General features: G+C 39.9%; 1 protein-coding gene across 1 annotated transcript in view; it reads right to left on the reverse strand.

The window, feature by feature from the left end:
• LOC127621410 (rasGAP-activating-like protein 1) overlaps positions 1-20000 on the reverse strand; it is a 44889-nt gene that overhangs the window by 20143 nt on the left and 4746 nt on the right. Inside the window, exons 4-12 of the mRNA XM_052094981.1 lie at positions 14885-14998; positions 13583-13644; positions 12175-12304; positions 9461-9542; positions 9147-9287; positions 7271-7362; positions 6915-7032; positions 5235-5388; positions 4197-4261 (exon numbers count right to left, since the gene is read on the reverse strand). Coding sequence (XP_051950941.1) covers positions 4197-4261; positions 5235-5388; positions 6915-7032; positions 7271-7362; positions 9147-9287; positions 9461-9542; positions 12175-12304; positions 13583-13644; positions 14885-14998 — 958 coding nt within the window. The remainder of the gene's footprint in view (positions 1-4196; positions 4262-5234; positions 5389-6914; positions 7033-7270; positions 7363-9146; positions 9288-9460; positions 9543-12174; positions 12305-13582; positions 13645-14884; positions 14999-20000) is intronic.

Consider the following 20000-nt stretch of genomic DNA (forward strand, 5'->3'; position numbering starts at 1 on the left):
AAAAAGTAACTTTATTAAAAAGAACATTTTTATGAAAAGTAAAGTGTTCCGTAAATTGCGCTTTATTTTTGCATACATTTTTCTCACAGCACTTTCTCTTCTGCTATGCATCAAAACAAATTAGTAATGCATCGCATGCAAGAGACAATACAGGTCATGCCAGCTACTGTACAAACACTCATGCCAAACCAATACAGTAAACAAACAGATATTTAGTAGGTCTTCATGTCATATTTATAATAAAGATTTAATAACATGAATATGCATGATTTGTTTTTCTATCAACATGGCAGCCAATATGAATAATGAAGAATAACACTGTCTTACCTAAAGCAGTAAAGTCCAACACTTGGACCTGCATCATATATGCCATCATGTGCGGTGCCCATCGACAATGCCAGAGTCAACTTGAGATGTTGTTCAGATGTCAGGATAAAATTCAGTGGGGGAATGCCAGCCTAACATGTTCAAGGCATGTGTCTGATAATAAAAGATTATTCACTGAAGTCATCTCAATGCACGCTTGTTTTGGCTTGATCCACGGTGACCGATGCCACCGGTTGATTGCATACAACTTCAAAGGCGCATGTTGATACAACTTGAATGGAATCGTTTTTAATGCTACTAAAATGTCTTAAAACGGTTCGTTTCATGAATAAAACTACTTGTTTATTATAAAAGAAAAATGTAGACTCTTTTTAGAAACTTAGACTTTATCTCTGCGTACACAATCAATGTAGAACATTGCTCAGAGCCGCTGATCCAGAGTCAGCATTTCTCATCCCATTCTCCCAGTTACGGGGAGCTGTAACATGTAACATGGAGCAGTTCGGCTGCAGAAGTCAGTGAATTGTGTATTTCAGCCTCTGTATCATGTTGTGGCTAGTGGAAGGCTAGTCTTATAATCCCTCTGCCTAAACACGTTTACTGATTTTTTTAATGCAGTGTGTATTAACACATGGATCAATTGCGTTTCACTCAACCGAATATTGACCTTGCTAAAACTCACAATTTTCCCAGCTTGTATAGCTAATGTGCATGCACGTTAGCGAGTTGATTGACAGGCGATGTCTGTATCTAAAAGGGGATTGGCTCTTTAAACTGCAAGGAAGGACTTCTCTACATCCATTGACTGTTGGGTGCTAGAGCTTTTTGGTTGGGCGTTCAAATTTTTCCCATTAATTTAAATAGAAGTGACTCGTCTCTCTCTCTCTGCTAAATAGTCTCTGGCCTCACACTCTATAGAACTACAATACCCATAATGCACTACATCTCCTCCCCAAAGTTTGGACACTTTTACTCCTGATTTCTCGCAATACAGGGACAGTAGAGGTGTACAAAAGCAACGCGTTACTTTATATAAAAAGTCACTCCGATATTATGGTCTAAAATAAAGCAAATATTGTGTTACTTTACTCGTTATTTGAAAAAGTAATCTGATTACATAACACGTGTTACTCGTTCTGTGATGGATTAACTTCGATGTTTTGTTTAGTCTCCCGTTCAGCTGATGAAAACACGCGTGGTCATGAGGAAGGATTACATCAAGATGACGATTGGAATACAGATGCAGCATTTATTTAAATAATAGTCTACTCCTCTCTCGCTGTTGCCGGCATGCCAGTGATTTCCCCTCCGTGTGCCTATGTTGGCTCAATGGTGCCATAGGTTGCTGAACCCTGCTGTAGGATATCTTGATCAATTTGGGAATTAATTTGTTTTCCTCCATGATTGCAAAGCAGCCCCAAATCATGATGCTCCCAACATCGTACTTCACCGTTGAGATTGTTTTCATTATGGTATGCGGTGCCCTTTTATGCCATACGTAGTGCTGCGTGTTCATCCTAAACAATTCAACCGTAGTTTCATCAGTCCACAAAAAACATTTTCCCAGTAGCGTTGTGGAGTGTCAAGCTGGTCTTTGGCAAACTTCAGGCGCACATAAATGTTTTTGTTGGAAAGCAGCGGCTTCTTTCATGATGTCCTGCCATGATCATCATACCTGTTAAATGTTTTCTGTATAGTAGACTCATGAACAGAGATGTTAACCAGTTCCTATGATTCCTTCAAGTCTTTATCTGTCACTCTAGGGCTCTTGTTTACATCATTGAGCATTCTGCGGTGTTCCCTTTGAGTCATCTTGACTGGACGGCCACTTCTAGAGAGAGTACCCATAGTACTAAATCATCTCCATTTATAGACAGTTTGTCTAACTGTGGACAGATGAATATCTAATGGCCACTTCTAGTGAGAGTACCTATAGTACTAAATCATCTCCATTTATAGACAGTTTGTCTAACTGTGGACAGATGAATATCTAACAGCCACTTCTAGTGAGAGTACCTATAGTACTAAATCATCTCCATTTATAGACAGTTTGTCTAACTGTGGACAGATGAATATCTAACGGCCACTTCTAGTGAGAGTACCTATAGTACTAAATCATCTCCATTTATAGACAGTTTGTCTAACTGTGGACAGATGAATATCTAACGGCCACTTCTAGTGAGAGTACCTATAGTACTAAATCATCTCCATTTATAGACAGTTTGTCTCACTGTGGACAGATGAATATCTAACGGCCACTTCTAGTGAGAGTACCTATAGTACTAAATTATCTCCATTTATAGACAGTTTGTCTAACTGTGGACAGATGAATATCTAACGGCCACTTCTAGAGAGAGTACCTATAGTACTAAATCATCTCCATTTATAGACAGTTTGTCTCACTGTGGACAGATGAATATCTAACGGACACTTCTTGAGAGAGTACCCATAGTACTAAATCATCTCCATTTATAGACAGTTTGTCTAACTGTGGACAGATGAATATCTAACGGCCACTTCTAGTGAGAGTACCTATAGTACTAAATCATCTCCATTTATAGACAGTTTGTCTAACTGTGGACAGATGAATATCTAACGGCCACTTCTAGTGAGAGTACCTATAGTACTAAATCATCTCCATTTATAGACAGTTTGTCTAACTGTGGACAGATGAATATCTAACGGCCACTTCTAGAGAGAGTACCTATAGTACTAAATCATCTCCATTTATAGACAGTTTGTCTAACTGTGGACAGATGAATATCTAACGGCCACTTCTAGAGAGAGTACCTATAGTACTAAATCATCTCCATTTATAGACAGTTTGTCTAACTGTGGACAGATGAATATCTAACGGCCACTTCTAGTGAGAGTACCTATAGTACTAAATCATCTCCATTTATAGACAGTATATCTAACTGTGGACAGATGAATATCTAACGGCCACTTCTAGAGAGAGTACCTATAGTACTAAATCATCTCCATTTATAGACAGTTTGTCTAACTGTGGACAGATGAATATCTAACGGCCACTTCTAGAGAGAGTACCTATAGTACTAAATCATCTCCATTTATAGACAGTTTGTCTAACTGTGGACAGATGAATATCTAACGGCCACTTCTAGAGAGAGTACCTATAGTACTAAATCATCTCCATTTATAGACAGTTTGTCTAACTGTGGACAGATGAATATCTAACGGCCACTTCTAGTGAGAGTACCTATAGTACTAAATCATCTCCATTTATAGACAGTGTATCTAACTGTGGACAGATGAACATCTAAACTCTTCAAGATAACTTTAACCCTTTCCAGCTTTATGCAAAGCAACTGTTCTCTTTAGTAGATCCACTGAGATTTTTTATTTTTTTTGGCGAGGTATGGTCCACATCAGCAGATGCGTCTTGTGTATTTGCGTACAAACTCAAAATGCTTGAGTGCTTTTTATAAGTCAAAGTAGCTCTAGCCCACACCCCCAATCTCTTTTCATTAATTAGATGCTAGGTTTGCCAACTCCAGACTCTAATTCGCTTTTGATGACATCATTAGCCTAGGGGTACACATACTTTTTCCAACCAACACTTTGAATGTTTGAATGATGTATTCAATATGCGTAAGAACAGTACGATATTGTTTGTGTTATTAGTTAAAACAGATTGTGTTTGTTCATTATTGTATATCTTGAAAAGCAGGTTTTAAGACAAATTTACACATAAATGCAGGTCATTCCAAAGGGTTCACATACTTTTACTTGCCGCTGTATTATGACTAAAATACAAATCTGTGTAAAAATGAACACCGCAGTCCACACAAACATAAAAACACAAGATTATATTTAAGATAAAGACACACACACACACACACACAAACCTTCATGAACTGCTCCATGGCTTTAGAGGCCAGTGAGTTGGACCGGAAGAGTGTGTTTGGATCGGCTATTGAAGAAAGACACAAAACCAGAAGACATCTGTTGGTCTGTCCATATTTATTTTACTGCATTTAGTGCTGCTAGCGTGTTCTGGATGGTTGATTATTGGCCCAAGTCTCTGTGATATTCTGACTGGAGTCCCTCCTTAAATGTAAGTCTGTGGGGTTTTTGCAGGTGAAAATGGTAAGTGTGATCTGTTAGTGAAGTAACAACACACATAATCTGAGGGATGATTCATGTCTGGAAAAGGACACACTCAACATTTATTATTTATATGGTTTTGTAAGCTTCAAACATTACTTGCGATCTCACAGAGTTAATTATGGTCATATGGGTTCATTGACCCCTGTCATGTCCAAACTTCCCTGTAGGGTTTAGCCTTACATCTAGCCAACTGTTATCGATGAGTTTACTAAGTTACTGTTAGTCTTTAAACTTCTGTAACTCGCTGAGGAACATTCCATCTTATGATCCTTCCGTTTCCTTTTGAAGCCGCTTCCTGTGGAGTTGCTATGGAAACTTGGACACTTTGTTTGTCAGCAGCCCGGCACAAACGCAACATAAAACACAAGCCGAGGGTGAGAAAACCCACGCTTGCATGCTCGCAGAGTCGCGGGCAGAGAGGAAGACTAAAACGTCTTTAATGAGAGAGAAGTTAAGAGATGATGTCAATGCGGGGAGGGTGTAAATATAGCTGGACTGAAGTCATTACATCGCCTACACGCACAACAACAACCACCGCTGGAGAAAACCGCTAATCACACATGCACACGGTGAGGACATCTCATAGACACAATAGTGATGATATCTGAAACTGATTTTATGAGCCTTTTTAACTGGAAAGCAGCACTGAACATGTTCTCATTAGACGTTTTTTGACATGCTTCACTATATTAATGAGGACATTTGACCCTCATATACAGTATAGACAAATCTGTACACACACACACACACACACACACACACACACACTTACTTACTGGTGTTGTGGACTTCTCTGGTGTTCAGGAGGTCCAGAAATGGCACGACCAAACCCTGGCCAAGATAAATCTTCACCAGCGTCATGGCGACGTCCTGACGACTCTCTACCGTGGTGACCTCTTCCAGCAGGGTCAAAGGTGACGGATCATTGACCTGATAACAGGGACCAAATTTGCAATTTAAGAATCAGCTGACTTTTAATTCATGAGTTTGAAATGAATTAGCCACACATCCCTGGATGTTGATTTTAAATTGAAAAGACAGGAAGAGGAATGTGCGATCATAACATTTTGTTTGTTTATCAAATCACTTAATTAGTGTCAGTTTAAGTTTCCCATCTTTTAAGCGGCTTCATGTTGTTTTGCACCATTTTGAAAAGTTTGTGGTAAATTAGAGAATTCTGGGAAATTAAGTGTATATATAATGGAACATCAATAAAGTCAAATTTTTTATCCCCTTTTCTTCCAAATTTGGAATGCCCAATTCCCGCTACTTAGTAGGTCCTCGTGGTGGTGCGGTTAATCTCCTCAATCCGGGTGGTGGAGGACAAGTCATAGTTGACTCCGCGTCTGAGACTGCCAATCAGCGCATCTGATCACATGACTTGTTGTGCATGACACCGCGGAGAATCACTACCCTCCCTAGCAACCAGGACAATTTGGTTACCCCATGTGACTCTACCCTCCCTAGCAACCGGGACAATTTGGTTACCCCATGTGACTCTACCCTCCCTAGCAACCGGGACAATTTGGTTACCCCATGTGACTCTACCCTCCCTAGCAACCGGGACAATTTGGTTACCCCATGTAACTCTACCCTCCCTAGCAACCGGGACAATTTGGTTACCCCATGTGACTCTACCCTCCCTAGCAACCGGGACAACCGGGACAATTTGGTTACCCCATGTGACTCTACCCTCCCCTAATATTTCCACATGATTTTCATTTTGAGAAGACAAACTCCTGGACATGTTTGCCAAAGTTTCAGCACCTCTGGACCGGACGGCTCCCGTTACATTTAAGTTCAACTTTAACTCCATCTTAAAATAACGAGCAACGTTAGTTAATATGATCATAAACACTTAAGCTGCAACGTTATTGGGAAACCCAGACATGGTTGGCTTTTTTGTTGTTTTTTCCTCTCAAAAAAATACTATAAATGAGCAGATACCACATTCCACTTACCATCACTTCACTACTGCCTGCATCTTGTGTACTCCTGTACTATTGCACACCTCATTCATGAACAGAGAGCTCTCATAATGCTACGACTTCATTCTCATAACTTTTTCCTCAAAATATTATGGCTTCATTCTCGTCATTTTGACTATAGTCTCGAAATATAACAAATGTATTCTTGTAATATTTTGAGACACTTTATTTTACAGTGTCCTTGTTATACATATAACATTTATTATTATTAATTATGCATAATTACAAACAACTAATCCAATACAAAACCTAAACCTGTTAATTAATATTACTCAGTACTACAAGGACACAGTAAAATAACATTTAACCGATAACATTTATGGGTTATTCATATTGTACTAATCTATAGATAGATAGACAGATGGATTGATAGATGGATAGATAGACAGATGGATAGATAGACAGATGGATTGATGCAGTTAACAGCAGATGAGATGTAGCAGGAATGTGTGTGATCAGTGATGTCACCTCTGAAGGCGAGATGATCGCCTCCATGAGCAGATCGATCAGAGGCTGATAGTAAACAGATGGAAGAATTCTCTCCTCTGCCAGACGCACCTTCAGACGTAAAGCGCCCAGTTTACCCCTGAGGGACAGAGAGAGAGCGCAGCATGATTTGAGGTATCATTCATTAGTTAAAACAAGTTATCTAAATGGGGACTCCCATTGACTTCTACTGTTGTTATATAAAGCTAATTAAAATTACGATTTAATTAATGTATGGAATGTTTTTCCAGATGAAAACATCCCACAATCAGCCAGATTTAGCTCACTTTTGGGGACAAATCTGACCCCAAACTATAGGTCATTAAACAAACACAAACCCAGCGTCATCTGCTGCGTTTCCCAGCGGCATCAGACGAAACCAGCCCTGCACTTCTGGAGTTCTGTGCAGACACGACAGCGGGAATTCCACCTAAACAAATGATTAAACACTCATATTCAGCATGTGGTATTTCAGTAAACTACAGCGTGGAAAACACATGAATGTTTGACATAAAAGCTGCTGTGTGAGTTTCTGACAGCTAGTGTCAACAAATGGAAAACAGCTTCCCCAAACACACCCCTTTCTGCCATTGGTCATTCAGACAGATAGTCCCACCCCAAACTCACGCCATTGGTTGAGCCAACGTTAAACTCACGCCATTGGTTGAGCCAATGTTAAACTCACGCCATTGGTTGAGCCAATGTTGTTTTGTTGGGCACAGTGTTTACACTCTTCAGGAAGTCAATCTATGAACTACTTACTTAACTGCTGGGCAACATCTGGAGATGTTCATCTGTCAAACATTCGCCACCAATGAGCAAAACTGTCAATACTATCAATTTAGGGGGCGTTCACACTTGGCAGGTTTGGTTGGATTAAAACGAACTCTGTTGCGATTGCTCTGTTAGTGCGGTTCATTTGAACATGTGTGAGCGCTGCCATCTGAACATTGGTGCGCACCAAACAAGCGGACCGAGACCGCCTGAATAGCGGGTTTGGGTTTCCAAACGAACTCTGGTGTGGATCGATTGATAATTGAACGCAACATGGACCAAAGACGTCTAAATGGACCAAAAACAGGAAGTAATTTGCAGGAAGTAATACTGACCTCGAGCATACCTGGTTCTTCTCATCATAGGAGCGATGTTGCCTGTTACAGTTCGGGACAGGCGTCAGAACCACCCGTCAGCCGTCCTTGCAGCAAATCTTCATTTGTGTGTACAACGGAGGAATTCCTGGCGCTGTTTTGACTCCTTTACACATTTTATTAACTCTTCGTTTGTTCTCAGCTGGTAGAAATACCCCCATTTATACATATATACATCCAACGAGCGCATTTCGCCAGCAGCTGCATTGTTTTGGATGATCGTAAGTTCCGTCATAAAAGCTGTCGTGACTTTTCCGTGATGCCTTTGATTTTGTATCGTTAGCGTCAGTGTTAAAAATGCCAGTGTGAACGCTAAACGAACCAGGACTAAATGTAGCATTTTCATTTTTGGTCCGGACCCAGAGAACCCAGAGGACCCAGAGAACCCAGAGGACCCAGAGGACCCAGAGGACCCAGAGGACCCAGACGACCCAGACGAACCCAGAGGACCCAGAGGACCCAGAGGACCCAGAGAACCGAACTACAAGTATGAACACACCATAGGTCATCACATTCCTAGTATTTCGTTGATCCACACTTTTGCAAGTCCCCAACTTTTTGCATGTGTTTTGCACAAATGAAAAGTAACAGATGTATTGAAACATTCTCATTCTGTACTGCTGAAAGCAACTATTCATACAGGAGACGTTAAGCGCTTTCCCGCCATGGGGCCAAACGGTTCTTGTTGTGGAACTGTGCTGTTCTGTAGCTATTCGGGCTTGTTGGCACAGTTACGGTTGTATTTTTCCACTACGGTGCTGCAAACTTAGGATAATAATGGACTTACCGAGCAGGTGACCAATCGTGAGTCGTCCCGTCACTACAGACGTTACGCCAGCACGGGTCTCTGTTCCAAACCCACATGACTTTCTTTCGTGGAACATAAAACATTTTATCTCCTGTGTTCCAAGAAAGAAAGTCATACAAGTTTGGAACAATATGAGGGAGTAAATGATACAAATGTTCATTTTTGGGTGAATTGTTTTATTAATCATTACAAAGTGACATTGCCATTTCAAAGATGGAGTGAGCGATGTGTTTTAAAATCGAGTGACTGTCATCTCACCTTCCCCAGAAAGTCGTTCTTGCCCACCATGTCCCAGTCCCAGACCTCCACCGTGATGGTTCCTCCTTCGTCATCCTCACCATCATCCAAGCACAACTCCAGAGTCTCGTCCCAGTGTGGGAAACGTGTCTTCTTTATGATCTGACACAAGCACACACTGATAAAACTCAACAGCCTGATATTATGACAAACGGGCCAGCTAAGACTTTGTTGTGTGCTCGAGATGTGGATGTTCTGGCAAATGTATTAAACAGGAACGCTTTCCTCAAACTTTAACACTATTCTGCTGCTGCATTTATTACACATCCTCTCACCGATGTCTCAGCGCTGATGTTGTTGTAGATGATTCTGGTGAACGGATCGGAGGTACCAGAAATATCTCGTGGAGCCAAATCTCTGTAACGAATAAAAACACCCGACACTTTGAACTAAACGATCATTCATAATTCAGACACTCATTAATGTGATGATGTGAAGTCACTCGATCGATCCCATTTCATTACAGCCGTCTATAATATAATACTGCTGATTACCCACACACAAACACACACACACACACCCACAAACACAAACACACACAAACATACCCACACACACACACACAAACATACCCCCACAAACACACAAACATACCCACACACAACACACCCACACACAAACATACACACACACAAACATACCCACACACACAAACATACCCCCACACACACCCACACACAAACACACACAAACATACACACACACAAACATACCCACGCACACAAACATACCCCCACACACACCTACACACAAACACACACACACACACAAACATACCCCCCACACACAAACACACACACACACACACACACACACATACACACACACACACACCCACACACAAACATACCCACAAACACACCCACACACACACAAACATACCCCCACACAAACATACCCCCACACACACCTACACACAAACACACACACACACACAAACATACCCCCCACACACAAACACACACACACAAACATACCCCTACACACACACACACACCCACACACAAACATACCCACAAACACACCCACACACACACAAACATACCCCCACACAAACATACCCCTACACACACACACACACACACACACACAAACATACCCACAAACATACCCCCACACAAACATACCCCCACACACATACAAACACACACACAAACATACCCCCACACAAACATACCCCCACACACATACAAACACACACACAAACATACCCACACACATACAAACACACACACAAACATACCCCCACACACATACAAACACACACACAAACATACCCACACACACATACAAACACACACACAAACATACCCCCACACACATACAAACACACACACAAACATACCCCCACACAAACATACCCCCACACACATACAAACACACACACAAACATACCCACACACACACACAAACATACCCCCACACACAAACACACACACAAACACATTCACACAAACATACCCCCACACACACAAACATACCCACCCACTCACAAACACACACAAACACACACACACAAACATACCCCTCACACACAAACATACCCCCACACACACAAACACATACACACAAACATACCCCCACAAACACATACACACAAACATACCCCCACACACACAAACATAAACACACAAACATACCCCCACACACACAAACATAAACACACGCACAAACGCACACGCACCCACACACAAACATACCCACATACACAAACATACACACCCACAAACATACCCACACACACACACACACACATAAACACAAACAAACACACACACAAACAAACCCACACACACACGCACCCACACACACAAACACACCCACACAAACATACAACCACACAAACATACAATCACACAAACATACAATCACACACACACACACACACACACACACACATGTTGCTGCGGTTATCCTTATGAGGACTCGCTGTAGACATAATGATTCTTATAGTGTACGAACTATAGATTCTATCTCCTAAACTTTACCCTCACAAAAAACTTTCTGCATTTTCAATAAAACTTTGTTTAGTGTGTTTAAGTTATTTGAATTATGGGGACACTAGAAATGTCCTCATAAACCACATTTATAGCATAATACCCTTGTAATTACCAGTTTGTAACCTAATAAAATCTCCTTGTAAACCCACCCAATATTATAATTGGCATAATATAAACTTAAAGATCTCTTATGGCATAATATAAACTTAAAGATCTCTTATGGCATTAAAGGAACTGAAAGATCTCTTATGGCATAGTAGGAACTTAAAGATCTCTTATGGCATTAAAGGAACTGAAAGATCTCTTATGGCATAGTAGGAACTTAAAACTCTTTTATGGCATTAATGGAACTTAAAGATCTCTTATGGCATAGTAGGAACTTAGAGATATCTTATGGCATAGTATAAACTTAAAGATCTCTTATGGCATTAAAGGAACTGAAAGATCTCTTATGGCATAGTAGGAACTTAAAGATCTCTTATGGCATAGTATAAACTTAAAGATCTCTTATGGCATCATAGAAACTTAAAGATCTCTTATGGCATTAAAGGAACTGAAAGATCTCTTATGGCATAGTAGGAACTTAAAGATCTCTTATGGCATAGTAGGAACTTAAAGATCTCTTATGGCATTAATGGAACTTAAAGATATATTATGGCATAGTAGGAACTTAAAGATATATTATGGCATAGTAGGAACTTAAAGATCTCTTATGGCATAGTAGGAACTTAAAGATCTCTTATGGTATTAAAGGAACTTAAAGATCTCTTATGGCATAGTAGGAACTTCAAGATCTCTTATGGTATTAAAGGAACTTAAAGATTTCTTATGGCATAGTAGGAACTTCAAGATCTCTTATGGTATTAAAGGAACTTAAAGATTTCTTATGGCATAGTAGGAACTTCAAGCTCTCTTATGGCATTAATAGAACTGAAAGATCTCTTATGGTATCATGCTGAAAAGCATTTTGGTACCTCTCTGGTTCTTACCGGGCTTCAATGACATGACAGTGCAGGCAGGTCCTCTGAGCGTCCCTGTGGAGCTCCAGAGACAGATGAATCTCACCCTGAACCTCTTCATCCAGATCCACACGGGTCAGATTCAACCAGTTATCTAACCCTACAGGAGAACACAAACACACTAACAAGTTACATATCATTTTTTTGACAAATGTGCCATTCTAAACGAGATTCACACTTGCACTAAACAGTCCCCTTAATGCACTGTAAGTCACTTTGGATCAAATAAAAACAAGCTTTTGCCAAATGCATAATCGTATATGTGCAGAATACAACGGAGCGCTCCGTGTGGAATACTGTATTCCAATCCATTTCTAATTGTCAATATCTTTCTTACTATTTCATCAGACTGTCCAAAGCTATGATTTTAGCCATTAAATAACTGGACACTTCTCATTGAATTAAATGTGTAATGAGATCAAATGAGAGCAATGTAACATATTATCGTTGCACCCTGTTTTGCATACTGCGTTTCTTTAAATAGTATGCAAAGAGCAGTATGCTAATATTACATTCTGAACTCGGTGGTTATTTTGCATTTTGTCCGTGTATTCATGCATACTGGAAATTGACACATTGTGCACAGTGAACAAGCTGAAAATAGATAATGTATAGTGTGATACTGTCGTATTCTATTGTGTGCATACTGTAGGCAGCCATCAGAACAGATACAGATGCATGCACGTTCACTTTGGGTTATCAGTCACAATAACTCTCACATATGAGACTTTAACACAGCAAAACTCTTCCCATGATCTCGTGGGTGAGGGGTGAGTCGCTCATGATTCATGCCAGACCAGTGCATGCTGGGAAGATGCGAGAGCCTCTGTGGGGTGACGTGGTCCCTAATCCATCATATGTGCCCATAATAACTAATACCTCCTCCATAACAGCTGAGTAGCGCTCTAGTCAGGGAATACATTTGTGTAAATAATGATAATTCAGCTCCCGGTGTATTTTTCACTTGACATAATTATATCCAGTAAGTCTACTGAAGAAAATGTTCCTATTTCGCATATAGGAACTTCTTTACCACTGTGGTGAGCAACAAATAATATCTTGTTTGTTCCTTTGGAGAATTAAAAGTGTGAATTTCTAAAGAAAGGAGAAGTGCAACTCAGAACTGGTTTTGGTATTTTTGCCATTTACATTTAACAACATCAACTAAAAATACATATTTAACCATCATCATCACATGTCTCCCCCAATATAACACTCAACACGTGATTTGAGGTTTTATAATAAATGTAGAATGCTGTAAGCAAATAAAACAGATTTATTCCACACATATAACACAATAAGTGACACTCGGACATTAACATCACACACGTGTTTGGTGCGTTCTCTTTAGTCTGCATTTGTCTGAGCTCACACTTACCTTTGGGTTGAGCAGCGATCACGTCTTTACTGAGGGAGATCTTTCCTATGACGTCATCATGACTGAGACGTGAAGAAAAGGTTATATCAGTGGCAGTCATGTTCAGACACAATGTTTTAGGTGATAAACCATCATGATGTTTGAAAACGTGACTCTGGGTGAGCGTGTGACATTTCCACAGTCTAGCATTGAAGATATACTGTATAACTGAAGAGACATTTACAAGACAAATCAGAAACTACATGGAAGATCTAAACAGGAGCTACACATATTTTCATTACAGATACACAGACAGACAGACAGACAGATGGAAAGATGGACAGAGCTGACAGATAGACAGACAGGCAGATAAATAGACAGATAGATAGATAGTTAGACAGACTGATAGATAGACAGACAGGCAGATAAATAGACTGATAGACAGACAGATAGATATATAGATAGACAGACAGATAGATAGGCAGATAGACAGATAGACAGGCAGATAGATAGACAGATAGATAGACAGACAGAGAGATAGATAGATAGACAGACAGATAGATAGACAGACAGAGAGATAGATAGATAGACAGACAGATAGATAGATAGATAGACAGACAGATAGATAGACAGACAGACACAGATAGATAGACAGACAGACAGAGAGAGAGATTAGATAGATAGACACAGACAGATAGATAGATAGATAGATAGGCAGATAGATAGACAGACAAACAGATATATAGACAGACAGGAAGATAGATAGATAGACAGATAGATAGATAGATAGATAGACACATAGATAGATAGATAGATAGATAGATAGATAGATAGACACATAGATAGATAGATAGACAGACAGATAGATAGACAGACAGACAGACACAGACAGACAGATAGACAGACAGACAGATAGATAGATAGATAGATAGATAGACACATAGATAGATAGATAGATAGATAGATAGATAGATAGATAGATAGATAGATAGATAGACACATAGATAGATAGATAGACAGACAGTTAGATAGACAGACAGACAGACACAGACAGACAGATAGACAGACAGACAGATAGATAGATGGATGTTTCCACAAACGTGAGGTTGTATTGATCTGGAGTAGTAATGGTGATGTGTTTATAGATTGACAATTGCTCCATTCACAAAGTCAGTGTTTGCATCTGACAACCGTCTGACAACAATCAGTTGTGACTGTATTCAGCACTGTAAAACAGGACTGACAACTGTATTCTGCTGTTGTGTGATTGTAGCCAGTGTCTCCAATCTGAACCGCATCACAGTGCAACCGAAGGTTTGGTACCTAATAGTGTCTTCATCCATGACGTAGAAGCAGAGCGTATGGAAACCCATCGGCAGATGAAGAGTGTACTCCTCTCCCCAGAATGGATTCAAGTTTTTCCAGATAGTCGCGGTTCTAGAGGAAGCACAGCAGAAACATTCAGTGAGTGTGTCGTTTACAGCCGTGGGTCATCTGGTGGGTCGTGTTGTAAAAATGTGTCCCAGGACGGTTCTGATCGGGTCACAGACAGCAGGAAAACAACGCTACATGCAATAAATAAAATGCATCTAAACATATAAACATATATAGCTAGTACAGCAAAATAAATAGACTTAACTACTTTTACAAGACTGCAGGAAATGCTTCTCATATCTTTAGTTTGTCAATTTGGTTATTTTAATACAGTTCAACTGTAACAGTTTTAGTTATGTGTTGCGTCACCATCTGATGTCCAGAACCAGTGATTTATAAAACATTTTGAATACAAAGATTTCATTTGAATGCAGCTTCATCCGTGTTTATTCCAGGAGCGTCAGAGAGTTCGAAACAGAATTAGAGTCTGCCTGGATACAGAAAACTATTTTAATGGCTGTAAGTGACGATGATGCAAAACAATCAATTCACCCAATTTCTCAAAGGGACGCCTGATAATTTCCATTTCAAAAGACACAATTTAAATATGCACAACACCAGGTGTGCTGATCATCAAACTATCTCAATACAGCATCTGAAAACAACACACACAATCACACACACACACACACACACAATCACACACATACACACACTCATACAAACACACACACACACAATCACACTCATACACACACACAATCACACACATACAGACACACAGTCACACACATACAGACACACACAATCACTCACATACACACACTCATACACACACAATCACACACATACACACACACACACACACAATCACACACATACACACACACACACACAATCACACACATACACACACTCATACACACACACACACACACACACACAGTCACACACATACAGACACACACAGTCACACACATACAGACACACACAATCACACACATACACACACTCATACACACACAATCACACACATACAGACACACACAATCACACACATACACACACACACAATCAAACACATACACACACACACATACACAAACAATCACACACATACACACACTTATACACACACACAATCACACATATACAGACACACACAATCACACACATACACACACACACAATCACACACATACACACACACACAATCAAACACACATATACACACACACATACACAATCACACATATACACACACACACACATACACACACACACAATCACACACATACACACACTCATACACACACACAATCACACACATACACAATCACACACACACAAACACACTCACACACACACACACACTCACATACACACTCATACACAAACACACTCATACACACACACTCACATACACACACTAACACTCATTCACTCATACACACACTCACACACACAATCACACACACACACAATCACACACACTCACTCACACACTCACTCATACACACACTCACTCACACACACACTCACTCATACACACACTCACTCACTCACACACACACACACATACAGACACACTCACACACACACACACACACAATCACACAGACTCACACACTCACTCATACACACACACACACACACACACACACACGCATGTTGTGTTTCCATGTTTTATGGGGACTTTCCATAGACATAATGGTTTTTATACTGTACAAACTTTATATTCTATCCCCTAAACCTAACCCTACCCCTAAACCTAACCCTCACAGAAAACTTTCTGCATTTTTACATTTTCAAAAAACATAATTTAGTATGATTTATAAGCTGTTTTCCTCATGGGGACCGACAAAATGTCCCCACAAGGTCAAAAATTTCGGGTTTTACTATCCTTATGGGGACATTTGGTCCCCACAAAGTGATAAATACACGCTCACACATACAGACACACTCACACACACACACACACACACACACACAATCACACACACTCACACACTCACTCATACACACTCACACACACACACACACACACATACAGCACACTCACTCACACACACACACACACACACACACACACACACACACACATCCTTGTTTATCCAGTAACTTGTTTGACAGCACAAGTCGTGATATTATTTCTGAAGTGATATTTTGGAATAACTAACGGAGGTTTGGACGCATCATTTGTTTTGAACAGCAACGGCAGATTCTGATCCATCGCGTAATAAAGTAGTTCCAAGCACAAATGCCTTTTTATGACCGTACTCAGTTTTTCCTCATTTTTAAAATGTACAAGTTCATTGAACTGTTGTATATAAGCAATAACACACGAGCAAGAGTGCGATATGGCCCTATATCAGCACTCGACCTGCAGCCGAATCACAGCAGTGCTGATATACGGACATATCACACTCTGGAGTTAAGTGTCTTACTCAAGGACACAATGGTGGTGTCTGTGGGGATCAAACCAGCAACGCTCATGATTACCAGTTTTATCAGTGCTTTAGTCCACAAAAGACAAAATGACCATTTACTTAATTAAACAGTTTTACTCATGTAACTTGCTTCATAGCTAAAACACTTTTGCTCTCTGTGGCATCTGGTGTTGTTTATGGGTTCGATGATCTCTGCCCTTGTTGCTGCAAACTGTCCGTGAGAAAGAGGTGCAGACGGCCTTCTGTGACCCGTTTAGAAAATGCAAGAGACAGAGATGGCAACTGTGCCATGAGAGCCCAGCAGGACCCTGAATGAAGGGCAGAACAGTCCGATCTGTACGTTGAAAATAACTCAATTGTTTGGGTTACACGTTATTTTACAGTGTCGTTATTACCATGTTATTACAGTGTTATTACAACGTACTTACTGTAGGTTTAGGTTTAGAGTTTGGATTATGTTAGTTATCTGTAATTATGCATAATGTATTGCTATTACTAAAGTCAATATATGTAATATATATATATATATATATATAACAAGGGCACTGTAAAATAAAGTGTTGGCATTGTTTGTTATTTATAACTAGTAATTTATTCAGTTGTCATTTTTAACATCTTAGAACATATGTCAACCAAACAGAATCAAGCATTAAATGGCATTAATTTAAGGAATATGAATTCATTCTTATAATTATATCTTGGGGAACAATACAACTTATTTTCATTTTTGGGACTGTAAGCAGATAGAGACAATTTTCTGCTTAAAGGGACAGTTCACCCAAAAATGTAAATTCTCTCATAATTTACTCACCCTCATTCCATCCCAGATGTGTGACTTTCTTTCTTCTGTTGAACACTTATTAAGATTTTTAGATGAATATTTCAGCTCTGTAGGTCCATACAATACAAGTCAATGGTGACCAGAACTTTGAAGCTCCAAAAATCACATAAAAGTAACCCATACGACTCCAGTGGTTTAATCCATGTCTTCGGAAGACATATGATAAGTGTGGGTGAGAAACAGATCAATATTTAAGTCCTTTTTTTACTATAAACTCTTCTCCCTGCCCTGTAGGGGCGATATGCATGAAGAATGTAAATCACCATAAACGCAACAAGAAGAATGTGAAAGTGAAAGTGGAGATTTACTGAGCAGGGAGGAGTATTTAAGGTAAAAAATGGAGGTAAATATTTATCTGTTCTCACCCACACCTATCATATCACTTCTGAAGACGTATGGATTACTTTTATGCTGAACTATGTGATTTTTGGAGCTTAAAAGTTCTGGTCACCATTGACTTGCATTGTACTGTCCTACAGAAATGAAATTTTCATTTAAACATTTTCTTTGTGTTCTGCAGAAGAAAGAAAGTCACATACATCTGGGATGGAATGAGGGTGAATAAATGAGGGGATAATTTTCATTTTTGGGTGCACTGTCCCTTTAAATGACAACTTGTTCAGTTGTGCAGAGAAACAGTAAAACTCATTTGCTATTTATCATGAATGCCTTAAAGTAGCGCTCGTGTGAATCTGCAGTTCTGGTTGTATTTATAATGGACTAAATTGCCTTTGTCTTGTGTTTCTCTCTTCTTCAGGTATGAAACTGAGGAGTTCAGATTAACAGATTAATATCCAGATTTACATGTACATTTACTTTTATGCATTTGGCAGACTCTTTTATCCAAAGTGACTTACAGTGCACTTATTACAGGGACAATCCCCCCGGAGCAACCTGGAGTTAAGTGTCTTACTCGAGGACACAATGGTGGTGACTGTGGGGATCGAACCAGCAACCTTCTGATTACCAGTTATGTGCTTAGACCACTACACCACCACCACTCTGATTTATTTCAGTTACTTTTTGCCACAGCTGAATTATGAGTGCCACTGTTGGGATTGCACGTTCATTTAATATTCTTGATGCATCATAACGCTTGCCAATCCCAGTCAGATGCGCGCTTTCTATACTTTGACAGGGACCACACACATACACACACACACACACACACACATACACACACACACATGCACACACACACACACACATACACACTCACACACACACACACTAAAACACACAAACACTCACATACACACTCACTCACACACAAATGCACACTCAGTGATGTCACCGCATAACACACGAGTCAAACTCGCTTCAGTGCAAGTGGCCCGTGAGCTTTCTGAAACGTGGATCTCAATGTTTCACTGAACTATCATTTACAGCGCTTTCCTCATGAATATTAATGAGCCGTCACCTGTCATCTGTACGTGTTGGAGAGCTTGTTGCTCACTTCAGAAGCGGAATGAAACCGCTACACGGATCAATTATCAACACGGCTTAATCATAGCAGCACAGCACGCCATCAGATCCTACCTGTGTAAAATCTGTCCTCCTGTAATGCTGTCTGACTGTAGGCAAATGTTTCGTTTGATTGCAGAGATTGTACTTTAATTAGTAGTAGCCTGATTAAAGTAATCTGTAAAGAACACCCAACTTAGTCACTGTCAGAATATTTCAATTTCGCCATATGAAAATTAGGTGTTTTCCACAGATGTTACTGTTGTTAATATCATCATTTTCATCTGCATCGGTGAATCCCAACCTCAGA

Source organism: Xyrauchen texanus, chromosome 27 (genome assembly GCF_025860055.1).
Source record: "Xyrauchen texanus isolate HMW12.3.18 chromosome 27, RBS_HiC_50CHRs, whole genome shotgun sequence".
In the NCBI taxonomy this organism is placed as follows: domain Eukaryota; kingdom Metazoa; phylum Chordata; class Actinopteri; order Cypriniformes; family Catostomidae; genus Xyrauchen; species Xyrauchen texanus.